This window comes from Micromys minutus (assembly GCF_963924665.1).
Source record: "Micromys minutus genome assembly, chromosome: 18".
Taxonomy (NCBI): Eukaryota; Metazoa; Chordata; class Mammalia; order Rodentia; family Muridae; genus Micromys; species Micromys minutus.
In genome coordinates this window covers 50,639,005-50,651,812 of record NC_137953.1, presented here as the reverse complement: position 1 = coordinate 50,651,812, position 12,808 = coordinate 50,639,005, and the positions used below count along the sequence as shown (strand labels likewise).

Here is a 12,808-nt window from a genome sequence, read left to right as displayed (position 1 = left end):
CTCACTCTGTGACTAGTCTGGAACTCAGTGATACACCTGCCTTTAAAGGCATACGTCACCACTGCCCAGCTACTTTTTTTTTTTTAAGTAAACACGAGGGCTGGAGAGATGGCTGAATGGTTAAGAGCACCAACTGCTCTTCCAGAGGTCCTGAGTTCAAATCTCAACAACCACATGGAGGCTCACAACCATCTGTAATGGGATCTGATGCCCTCTTCTGGTGTGTGTGAAGATACAGTGTACTTAAATATAATAAATAAATGAACAAACATGATCTAACGGTTTGTTGTTTTTATTATTTTTATTGTGTGCCATGTGGGAAGAAGTAAGTCCAGGTGAGTACAGGTGCCCAGGGATGTCAGAAGTGTCACATCCTACTGGTGCTGGAGTTACAGGTAGTTGTAAACCACCACATATGGATGCTGGAAACCGAATTCGGGTTCTCTGGAAGGGTAGTGCTCTTAACTACCAAGACTTCTCTCCAGCCCCCTTTATTATTTTTTAAGTAATAAAAAGGAAGTATAATTTCTCAAAGAACCTTCTAAAAACCAGGAAAAAATTAAATTTCTTACTTATGTTTATGTATATGCATGTTTGTCTGTACATGTGGCTGTGCACTATGTAAATGAAATGTCCATAAAGGCCAGAAAAGGGTCTTGAATCCCTAGGGACTAAAGCTATATTATAGTAACTTAGGTCCTTAGGGAGAGTAACCAGTTCTTTTAACCACTAAGCCGTATCTCTAGCCCCTAAAAATTAGAAAATTTAAAAACAAATGGAAGGACTGGCTGGGGATGTAGCTTGGTGGTATCAATGTGCCAAGCACATGCAAAGCCCTAAGACTGATTCTCAGCACCACAAAGGGGGTGTCTTAAAAAAAAACCATGATTTTAATAAATATAGCATCCATGTAGCCCAGGCTAGCCTGGTGCTCACACTGCAGCCCATGTGATTCCCCTACCCTGGCCTTCAAGTGCTGCAATTCTAGGCATGTGCTATCATATCCAACTCATAAAACCTTTAAGAAGTTTTGTTTTGTTTGTAAGTGAAACCCACTATAAACAGCAGCTGGCCTCAAACCCATGAAGATCCTCCTGCATTTGCTTCCTGTCCTGGGACTGGGGTGTGTGTGTGTGTGTGTATGTGTGTGTGTGTGTGTGTGTGTGTGTGTGTTTGAGTGCATAGTAGAAAGGTAACAGGTTTTCTTTTTGATCAATTCTCTGAGTAGCCTACAACAGTCAACCTTGACAACCAAATAGGAAAACAAAACAGAAACCCAAACACAGTTTTTAAAATATCCCAATTATGGGGTCAATAAGATGGCTCACTGGGTAAAGGTGCTTGCTGAGTGAGTTCAATTCCTGAGAGAACCGCCTGTTCAACACTGCCGTGCGCCACTCGCACTGGAGTGTGTGCGCTGCTCCCCAAACCCATGTATAAATAAACAAGTTGAAAAAATAAACCAGATGCAACTCTCAGGTCACATTAAGAACAAGACTGTAGTTTTCTCAACAAGAAGGTGGAATATGCTACACACAGCCAGAGAATATAACAGCCCTAATACAGCATAGATACTACCTCATACTGAGGGTGGCCTGCACAGATAAGAAGCAATTCCAAAGTTCGAAGATCTCCCAGACCTTGGCCTGGAGTACAGACAATCTTTTCCAGGAACGTTTCACATAGCTCAGTGAAGATACGGCAGTAATTCAGAACCCTGAGGAGGTGGAATGAGAGTACCAGGTCAAGAATCTGGGCTTTTCATACTCATAGTCAAAGGAACTTAAGGCTCCTGGCTGAGGGCCATACAGTGAATAACTCACTCTGGGTACCATAACCTCTGGGGCAAATGCTTGTGCTTAGGTTGTTCACATCTATACAGATAAGTGTATAACGGTAAGCCAATTCATATTCTCTACAACAAATTTTTAATAAAAATTCCAAGTTAGGGTTCTGCAGATGGCTCAGTGGCTAAAAGCACTTGTTTGTTAGAGGGTTTGAGCATGATTTCCAACACCCTAATCAGGTAGCTCACAACCTTCTGTAACTCCAGCTCAGGATCCAATGCTTCTGATCTTTATACATATCTGCATTCATATGCATGCATGCACACACGCACACACTGACACACAGACATGCAAAAATTAAAAGAACAAAACCAAATCTTAAAAAATTTAAATTCTAGATTAGACATTTCAGAAACCATTATTAACTGGTTTTTGTTGTTAAACTATGCATCTCCCTGTGGGTATATGCTTGTGTTCATAGTACAGAAAGCACTGGGTTCCCTGGTGTTGGTCTTACAGGCAAGTATGAAGGTCCAGACATGGGTGTTAAAAACCAAGCCAAATTCTCTGCAGGATCATAACCCATTCTTAACCACTCAACCATCTCCACAGCCCCTAAACTAGATACTTTAAAGTCTATGCCTATCTCTTATAGTCTTCTCATTTTAAGAGTAAAGGAAATACAATCAGGATCTAATGGTAACCCCCTCCCGGATCCAAGACGGCACTTGAGATAGCATGCACTTAACACTAACAAAGTCACAGAGAGCCAGAAACAACGGGTGAACTGTAAGACTTGAAAAACTGCAGACTGTAGGTAACACAGAGCTCCAGACTCCAACAATTACTCACTTGTCTAAATCTTCCCGCGCCACAGCCATATGATAGGCAGTCTCCAGTGTCAGGACTCCCTGAAAAAGCTGCATGGCCAACGGCAAGTTAGTCTCTACATTTTCAATAGCATAGAGAGCGGAGCACACACAGTCTGAAGCAGCTTCGTGTAGGTTAGATGAGGTCTTATCTTGTTGCTGGAAAATAGAAGGAATACAGAAGCAGAAATCAGAATCACTGTAGTCCAAGGAAAACAACTACAACTTTCATTTAAAAACTGTTTTTTGTTTGTCAGATGAGACAAGGAGCCCTGCAGTGTAGAGTGGTTACTATGTAGCAGCTAGCGTCCTGTTCCTCCGGCCTCCGCCTTCCATGTGCTAGGATTACAGAAATACATGTCAGTGTACTATGTCTGTCTGAGAGTAAACTATGAACAGCCCCATAATAGCAGACCTCACCAAGATTTCCAGACATGCCAAGAAAATGAAGTCTTTATCCCTAAATCAGACTCATATAAGTTCTTCTTTTTATTTATTTTTTACCTCCCCTCCTCCCTTTTGTAGATGAAGTCTCACTGTGTAACCTTGGCTAGCCTGAAACTCACTATATAGACCAAACTGGCCTTAAACTCACAGAGATCTAAAGTATTAGGATAAAAGATATTCTACCACACCAGATTTCTTCTGTTTTATCTGCTAAATAGATAAATGAATAAATGAGTAAATAAATAAATCTGGGCGGAGAAGAGGCATAATATAGAAGTGGCAAAGTTTCCCAATTTCTCATTCATAGTGACACATGCAAGCATATAAGAAAGAACACAAAGGTTTGAAATTTTGAAGAAAGTAACAATGGACCTAAAACCACAGCTACCTAATGAGTTAACCAAAAATGAAAGCTACTACTTCTTGCTGGGCATCACAGATGACATTAATAATTCAAGCACTGTGGGAGGATGAGGCAAGAGAATTACTACAAATTCAAGATCACCATGGCACAGAGTAAGTTCCAAGCTAGATTTGACTTTAAACAAGTCTCAGAGCTGGTAAATGGCCCTGTAGATAAAGGCACTTGGCAAGCCTAACAACTTGAGTTTGATCCCTGGAACCCAAATAACAGAGATGACAACTCCTCCATAACTTGTCTTCTGACATCCACACACATATAATAACTGATTTTTTAAATGCAATTTTATAAATTCTAGCGCCTTAGTCCCAGTACTCGGAAGGTGGAGGCAGAAGAAGATCATGTGTTCAAGTTCAAATGAGTTCAAAGACAGTAAGAATAAAAATATTTCTTGGACATGCAAAAACCTGTTTATTCTCTGTGTACATTTTCTTTGGAAATTTGAATTGAGGACGTTCAAAAAAAAAAAAAAAAAAAAAAAAGCAATCAACCCAAAAAGCACAGTAAAGGGCAATCTAAGCATCACAGCTGGGAACAAATCTAACAATCAATTCATAAGACTAAGAAAATATCAGAGGTCCAAGGAGGAGCCAATATGGGAGCAGACTCCAGTGTCGGCACTAAGGCTGGCAGCGGATCTTGAATTTGAAGACAACCAGGACCACACAGAGCTGGGAGCCAGTCGGCTACACAGTTGAGACTGCCTCACAGCAATGAAAGGGAAGCCGCAGGGTTCTTATTTACCGACAGAACTGAGACCTCTGTGAATTTAGTGACCGCCATCATCGTTCAGTGTTTCTAGGATAACAACAGACACTTAAGTTGGAGAGCTAACATGCAAATCATCCCAATTTTTAATATTTAAGTTTGTGTGTGTGTGTGTGTGTATGTGTGTGTGTGTGTGTGTGTGTGTGCGTGCGCGCGCGCGCACGCGCATGAGCGCCTGGTGCCAACAGAGGCCAGATGTCAAATCCCCAAAACTAGAGTTGCAGACAAGAAATCACACCTGCATCCTCTGGGAACAATCAGTGCTCTTAAACATTATCTCTCTATCACCACCACCACCCCTGATTTTTCAAGTAGCAATAGTGGAGACGTTTTATTAGGAAACAAAGGGTGGATCCCCAGAACTGAGAAGGATAATTCCTGTGGTACATGGGAGATAAACACAGAATAGCCACGCTATCTGGTAAGTTATCCTCAGAGGCCTCTAACATCCACACAGGTGCAGAGGCATGTACGTGCCTTCATATAAAAACACATATACACAAAGTAAATAATGAAAAGCACTTTTAACAACCTCAAAAAGAAGCATCAGAAGCTTAATGGTTCCCACATTCAGCAAACTGAAAGCCTGACCTTTAGAGGTCATTTGAATAGTAGCATGCTTCCTTCTGCACATGCTCTATTACACATGAAGCTTCAGTGGGCTTTTTTCCTCCCCTAAGAGGGTGTTATTTAGCTCAGGTTTGCTTCCAATTTGCAATTTAGCTAAGGATAACCTTGAACTTCTAGTCCTGCAGCTACCTCTGCACGAGCCATCACACTTACTTCTCTTTATGGTGTCCTTAGGACACAAACAAAGCACTGAGATGGCCCAGAGGTCAGTTATTACAAGTGGTAATGGCAGGGACAGCCTTACTTACCAAAACTTCAAAAAGGAGTGCTAATAACTTATTATTAGCCATGAAGTTACTGTCCAAAACTCCCAAGTTAAACCAACTTCCCAAACATCGGAAGACCTTCATAAGCATCTTCTCATCAGTTCCTGCTTTTTCTACACATGTCATCTAAATAGAAGAAAAACATAGTTAAAAAAACTTTATACTTAAGTCGCCATTATAATCACCGTGCCTATAATGCAGCACAGGCAGTCACAGTTCTGTCACTGTTCTAAGTCCTATTACCACTACCATGATTCTCAGTAAAATGCTACAGAATGCATTATCTCCTCTTTTTAATGGGGAAGCTAAGGTACAGAAAGGATAAAGATCTCAAACTAGACATTAAAAGTAACTAAGGTTCTTATTTCTTGCTTATGCACTAATGTACTCTTATCAATACAACTATTTTTGAAGTATAGCACTGTTTACTCTCCGTATGAAGATCGGAACCTAAAGTTCTGAAGACTGTCTGGTCAGTGAAGTGTTTGTTTGCTGTCCAAGCATGAGGATGTGAGTTTGGATCCCCAACACTACTCTAGCCAAGCGTGGTGACTAGAGCAATTAATCAGCACACCTGTAATCTCAGTGCTGGGGAAGGAGACAGGAGGGTCCCTGGGACTTGCTGGGTCAGCTGGTCTAACTGAATCAATGAGACATACTGTCTCAGAGAGACACAGAGAGAGACAGAGAGGAAGATGGCTTAGCAGGTAACATGATGACGTGAGTTTAATCCCTCCAACCCACATAACAAAGGGAGAAAACCAAGTCATTCAAGTTACCCTCCATCTCTACATGTGTACTGGGGTAGAGACGCATACACACAAACACTACATAAACAGATGTTGGGGGAGGGTTTCTGGAAAGATGGCTCAGGAGTTAAAAGCATTTGCTGCCCTTGCAGAGGACCCAGGGTGAATTCCAGTACCTACAGAGTGGGTCATAACCATCTGTAACTCCAGTTCCACAGTATCCAACATCTCTTCTAGGCTCAGAGGGCACCAGGAACTCACATGGTGCAGACAAAAATGCAGGCAAAATACCTGGAAGACTTTATAAATAAGACTTTTTAAATATTTTTTTAGAAAAAGCCTTTTAAAGAAAGTTGTTTTATAGAGGGATCTGTAAATATAGGAAATAACTTAATGGCAAAATAATAGCTTAGAATACACTGAGACCTTAAGTTCAATTCCCAATACTATGAAAGGGAAGCTTTTATAAAAGGCATAAAACAAGTCAGACCAAAAGTCACCATTGCCTTTATCTGAGCCTTTGTGCTATATTTAGCCAAAGTCACACATAATGCAACTTCCTCAAGGGGAAAAGATTTCAGGATAGCTTGTGGACAGTGAGCTTAAAACATAACAGCCGAGAGGTTCAAGAGGCAGAGAGGAAAGGGCTCTATCCTATAATGTATTATCTGCCAGATCTTGAGTCTGGCAGTTGGACTATCAGAACCATCTCCGTTATCACAGAATAATGCCTCTTAATTCACTGCCAATAATCAACTGGTATCAATTTAAAAATGTTTCAAGATTGTGGCAACCACAGTCTAAGAGATAAAATTCCAGTTATGTTTACACTAGAAATATAAACTACATAGGAAAATCCCCCAGACTCAAAGCTTCATCTAACTATAATCTGTACTGATACTTTTTTCTGTCTTCCTTCCTTCCTTCTCCTTCTGAGACAGTTTCTTTACTAGATAACTCTGACTCAGAAATCTGCCTGCCCCTTAGATGATGGTATTGTTTGCCTTTGGTGCTGAGGATGGAGTCCAGGGACTCATGCATACGATCTAGCAACAATGTATTCACTCCTAGTCCTGGTGACTGTTCTTACTAGTGCTCCCCAGGCAGTACCAGGCTGCTTGGAGAGATGAGAAATGAGACTTTAATGTTACTTCACACCATTTCACTCCTATAAAACAATGTTGAGGGACTCAGATTTATTTTTACTTTCTTGAGACAACATTTTATGGCTCAGGCTGTCTCAAACTCACAACTTTCCGTTTTAGCCTCCCAAGTGTTAGGATGACAAGTGTGAGTTGCTACACTTGGCAAAAACATTCATATTAGAATCAATGTTTCCCTTTAGGATAACAAACAAGAGACAGAAAGGCTATACAAGTTTATTCAGGGGCATTACATTTGGCCAAAGAAGGAGCATATAACCAAAAAAAAAAAAAAAAAAAAACAAGTGACCAGTCATACAGTTTACTGAACCCTATTATGTGCTAGACATGATTTTATTAACTTTAAATACATTAACTCAGTCTCCTCAAAATGAAATAGATACTATTACTTCCATTATGCAGATGATGAAACTGAGGAAGAAGAGTTAATTATCTTGCTTAATATGATACAGCAAGGACTCAAACCTCACAAGCCTTGCTTCAGGGCCAGGGCCTGCTATGAACCAGGCTGGAGAGATGGCTCAGTAGATCAGAGCACTAGCTGTTCTACCAGAGGTCCCTGGTTCTATTCCCAGCACCCACAACTATCTCATAACTCATAACTATCTGTAATCCCAGTTTCAGGGGATCTGCAGCCAGTCAGAGATAGACAATGAGATCCAAAATAAATAGATTTTCAAAAAATATTCAATTTTTATAAAGTACACTGTAAATAGGAAAAAGCACACTAGACATGAAAGCATCAGACTGTCATTACCCTAAACCAGGGGCAACCCCAACATTACTAATGAAGTACCAATCAGACCTGATATTGATGAAGCATGAAATAACTATGAGACGTGTTATCTAAAAAATATTTTTTAAAAATTCATCAGGCCTCTTAGTTTATCTCTATGAGGATGCTAAAGGAATAGGTAGTAGTAACACTATTAACACAGTAGAGAACCCATCACATGCAACTGATGCCCTAAGGTATTAGGCTTAATGTCTTTAGAGGAATCCTTACTCAGTGGGGCTGAGTATGTTAAAAGGTTAATAGTAGTCAGTGCACTGGTATCCACAAGTCTCAACTACTCAGGAAGCTAAAGCAGGAGAACACTTGGTTCTACGAAATCATCTCACAAACAAAATGACTGGAGGCTGAAGAAACTGCTCAGGACTGAGGTTAAGAGCATTGCTGCTCTTTTAGAGAACCAGAGTTCAGATATCAGAACCCACACTGAGTAGCTCAAACTGCCTATGAACTCTAGCTCCAGGGGAATATATGCTGTCTTCTGATTTCCACAGACACAGAAACATAATAGAAAAATAAAAACATCAAGAAATAATGAAGGACAGGTATGTTAGCACATACCTATAATACTGCATCTGAGAGACAGAATCTGGTGGAAGAGGAAATCAGAAGTTCAGGGTCATCCTCAGCTATGAAGCTATGAAACTTGCTATGTAACAAGTTTGAGGTCAGCTTAAGATGCACGAGACTCTTTAAAAAAAAAAAAAGGCTTGCTGGGGAACTTAAAGACGCATGCTACTAAGTCTGACTCCTGGGTCCCAAATGGGAGGAGAAAATCATCTATGTTCTCCTCCCCACAATAAATATATGTAACTTTAAAAAATTAATGTGGTGATTACATCATTAATCTCAACACTCACTCAGAAGGCAGGGGCAGGCAGAGCTCTGAGTTCTAGGCCAGCCTAGTCTACTGAGAGAAATCCTGTCTCAAACAAACAAACGAGACTCTCGGTTGTAGTTCAGTGGTAGAACATTTCTGGAATACAAGAGGCTGAGTTCAAGCTCCAACACCACAAAAGAAAACAAACACAGGATATGTTTTCCAAGTTATTTGAATATAATTGTGGTTTTATTTTCTAATTTTCTTCAATACTATTTTTTTAAAAAAATAAATCAATTAAAAATTTAAAAATACTTATTTTCCAAACAGGTTTAATATAGAACTGAATATAATTTTAAATAAGTTTTTGCTGATGTAGGCTATTGTAGTACTAAAAAAAAAAAAAATCCTTGAAAAATAGCCATATAATTGAGAAAATAAATCTGGATAGTAGATCCTTAAGGGCCAGACTATAAAACATTTCAAGCTTTGCAAGCCATATTGTCTCTGTGAAAATTATTCAGTTCTACTAAGACAGTCTAAAATAATACACATAGATAACATGCAATCCAAAGAGTCCAGCTGTGTTCAATAAAATTCCTATATCTACTACCAGCATATAAACAGCAAATCTACCCACTTCCAGTCTAAATACTAAAAAGTCCACTTCTGATATTACCTAATGTATAATTAGTCTAATAATGTCTTCTATTATCTGTTATGCCAATTTTCTTTATCTTTTTCATAGTAAAATAAGTTTATATGCACTTCCTTTATTGTGGTCCTTTATCAAGAGCCAACAGCTTTTATATATCATAAGAATTGAGTTCAGGGCTGGAGAGATGGCTCAGTGGTTAAGAGCACTGACTGTTCTTCCAGAGGTCCTGAGTTCAAGTCCCAGCAACCACATGGTGGCTCACAACCATCTGTAATGGGATCTGATGTCCTCTTCTGGTATGTCTGAAGACAGCTATATATAATAAATAAATATTAAAAAAAAAACTGAGTTCAAGTTCTAAGTTGATAATTGAATAATATTAAGCCCATTCCCAAAATAGAGATATAACCCTCACAGGATAACAAAGATGCTCAAGATGTATAGATTTTAGAGTATTTCATAGTATACAAGTATTGTTGTATATGCCAGGTGGTGGTAGTTTATGCCCTTAATTCCAGCACTCAGGAGGCAGAGGCAGTCGAATTTCTGTGAGTTTGAGGTCTACTTAGAGAGTTCTAGGACAGTCAGGGACACAGAGAAACCATGTCTCTAAACTCTCAACTCCCACCAAAAAAGGGGGAAAAGGTGTTGTATAAATGCCAAAGTGGCCACATTTGCAAAGAAAGCTGCTTCAAAACTTTTTTGCAATCAGGTTACAAAATAACAACACCATGGTTTCTGCCCTTTACCAACCAATGACAATTTCGAACTTACCAATAAAGATACCACTGTACTAGAGTAGAAGGCTAAATCTTCTATAATTTCTGTACGCCTATTGGCTCCAATCCGCAAGGAACGACTATGTACTTCTTCAGGTAACACTGTAAGGATTTCCAGCAAAAAAGGCAAAGAAGTTACATCATTGCTATATCTGGAAAACAAAAAAGGAAGGATATATCATTAGTCACTGAGAGCCAGAAGATATACAATCACAGTACAACCCATCAGAATAGTCCAGAGTTCCAAACAACAAAAGCAGCATTCCAAATATTAAGAAGAAATGAAAATATAATCTTTGTCTCATTTCATTTTTTTTGTTGTTGTTTTTTTTTTGTTTTGTTTTGTTTTTTTTTTTTTTTGTTTTATCAAGACATGGTTTCTCTGCATGGTCTGGCTGTCCTGGAACTCATTCTGTAGACCAGGCTGGCCTTGAACTCACAGAGATTCACCAGCCTCCTGACTCCCCCGCACCCCCACCCTGTGCTGGGATTAAAGGTATGCACCACCAATGCCCAACAAATATTGCTTTCTCAAGACAAATTTTCATGCATTCTATGCTGGCTTCTAACTTGTTATATGGCTGAGGAAAACAGGAAGGGAAAAAGAAGGGAGAATTGATAAGGAGGAAGAAAAGAAGGGAAGCCAGTCATAGTTAGCTGTTTAAAAACATTAATTTTTATTTTAATTGTCTGTATGGAGTCACAGCAGCTGTAAGCCGCCCGATTCGGGTGCTGTGGAGTAAGCTTAGGTTCTCATGAAAAGCAGTATGAGCCGCCTCACATGCACATGTTAAAGATTTTGCTAATTTGGTTTGGTTCTGTATTATCAGAAGCCTCCAGTATTCAACACCAATGTCTTTCTGACTCTGCAGGTCTGACCAATCATAATGACTCAATTTAAAAGATAGCCACCAATTTCATGAGGTCTATGTCATGTTGATTTATGAGTTTATACCAAAAATAAAGATTACATTGATTGATTAATAGGTAACATAGCCGTGAGTTTATTTATTTATCAACTTAGTGGCAGACAAGGTAGCCTTGTTTGTTTATACTCATTCATTCATCCACTTATTGGTAGACAATATAGCCTTTTTAAAAAAGATTTATTTATTTCATGTATATGAGTACACTGCAGCTGTCTTCAGACACACCAGAGGAGGACACTGGATCCCATTACAGATGGTTGTGAGCTACCATGTGGTTGCTGGGATTTGAACTCAGGACCTCTGGAAAGGCGATCTATGCTCCCAACTGCTGAGCCATCTCTCCAGCCCAATGTAGTCTTAATAGGCTGGGAACTCAATATGCACATCAGGTTAACCTTGAACTCATACAGATCTATCTGCCTACCTCTGCCTCCTGACTTTTGGGATTAAAGACACGAAACCACCATGCCCGGCCCCCAAATTTACTTTCTTTAAACAAAGTTAATAAGATATAACCGAGGGGCTGGAGAAACTGAAGTCTGTAAACGTGCTTATTACGAAGCCTGATGACCTGAACTCAATGTACAGAACACGCATGGTAAAGGAACCAACTCCTCCCTCAAGCTGTCCTCTGAACTTGACATAAGTAATGTGGCATGCATACCCACAATAAACAAACATAATTTTTTGAAGAGAAATAAAAAGCCTATTGATAGAAATGGAGAATTAAACAGCTAATGGTTCAGAGGACTTGCTGCTCTTCCAGAGAACCAAAATTCAGTGCTTGGCACCTGTATCAGATAGTTCTCAGCTATCTGTAACTCCCGCTCCAGAAAACAGGATGCACCGGCCTTCTGTGAGCACTTGCACTCATGTGCACACCCACGTGCAGATACACACACCTACACATAATTAACTTTTTTAAAACCTTTTTTAAATATGAAATTTTATGTTCAAAATTTAGAAAATAATCAAATGTCTAGTTAGTAGAGCAGATTTCTTTGTGTGGATTTATGGTGATCCAAAAAGATACAAATTACTTACTTTTCTACCAACGTTTGTACACAACCCTTCCAAGAAGGCATCTGTAGAGCGAGGTCTGCTATTGCTAAAGCCAGCTGAACAGGAAGAGAGATGAAATAAATGAAGAGACCTGATAAACAGACACCATCAAAGCTAACAGAAAGCAGACACCACATTTCTTCCCAACAATGTGACAGTTAAAGACTAGCACCCTTTTCCCTCCTTTCCCTTGGAAGTCTATCTACCCATTTATCTAGTTAGCTACAAACTGCTTGGATTTAAAATTAACCTTAAAAATTAAAGACAAAACCAAAAAAAAAAAAAATCAACAAAATATACTTGATAGCTACAATATATATTTGCATTGGTGTTTCTGAGACAGTTTTATGTAGCTGAGGCGAGCTTCAAACCCACTGTGTGGTAGAGACTGCCCCTGAAGTCCTGATTCTCCTTCCTCCAGCTCCCGATTGTTGGGATTATAGGTTTAAACCACTATGCTCAGCTTAAAAAACAACAAAATATGTTTAAAACATATAGATGTTCTCAGAATATGCCACTCTTTACCTTTATTTGGCAAGACCACAGAACTTCAAGACAAAGTATACTCTGACTAAAAGCCAAAGCCTAGACCTGTGACTCAGTCCTCAGTGGATGTCATTTCCCTTCTCTTCCCACTCCCCTCTGGACGCATTATCCAAGAGCAGAT

The 12,808-nt window shown here is 39.5% G+C and overlaps 1 protein-coding gene across 2 annotated transcripts in view; it reads right to left on the bottom strand.

The window, feature by feature from the left end:
• The window catches only part of TNPO3 (transportin 3), a 66,619-nt gene that overhangs the window by 36,376 nt on the left and 17,435 nt on the right, over window positions 1-12,808 (bottom strand). For both annotated transcript variants that reach the window (XM_080932035.1, XM_080932036.1), the window contains exons 3-7: window positions 12,124-12,197; window positions 10,146-10,302; window positions 5,171-5,314; window positions 2,640-2,815; window positions 1,579-1,717 (exon numbers count right to left, since the gene is read on the bottom strand). In XM_080932035.1, coding sequence (XP_080788161.1) covers window positions 1,579-1,717; window positions 2,640-2,815; window positions 5,171-5,314; window positions 10,146-10,302; window positions 12,124-12,197 — 690 coding nt within the window. The remainder of the gene's footprint in view (window positions 1-1,578; window positions 1,718-2,639; window positions 2,816-5,170; window positions 5,315-10,145; window positions 10,303-12,123; window positions 12,198-12,808) is intronic.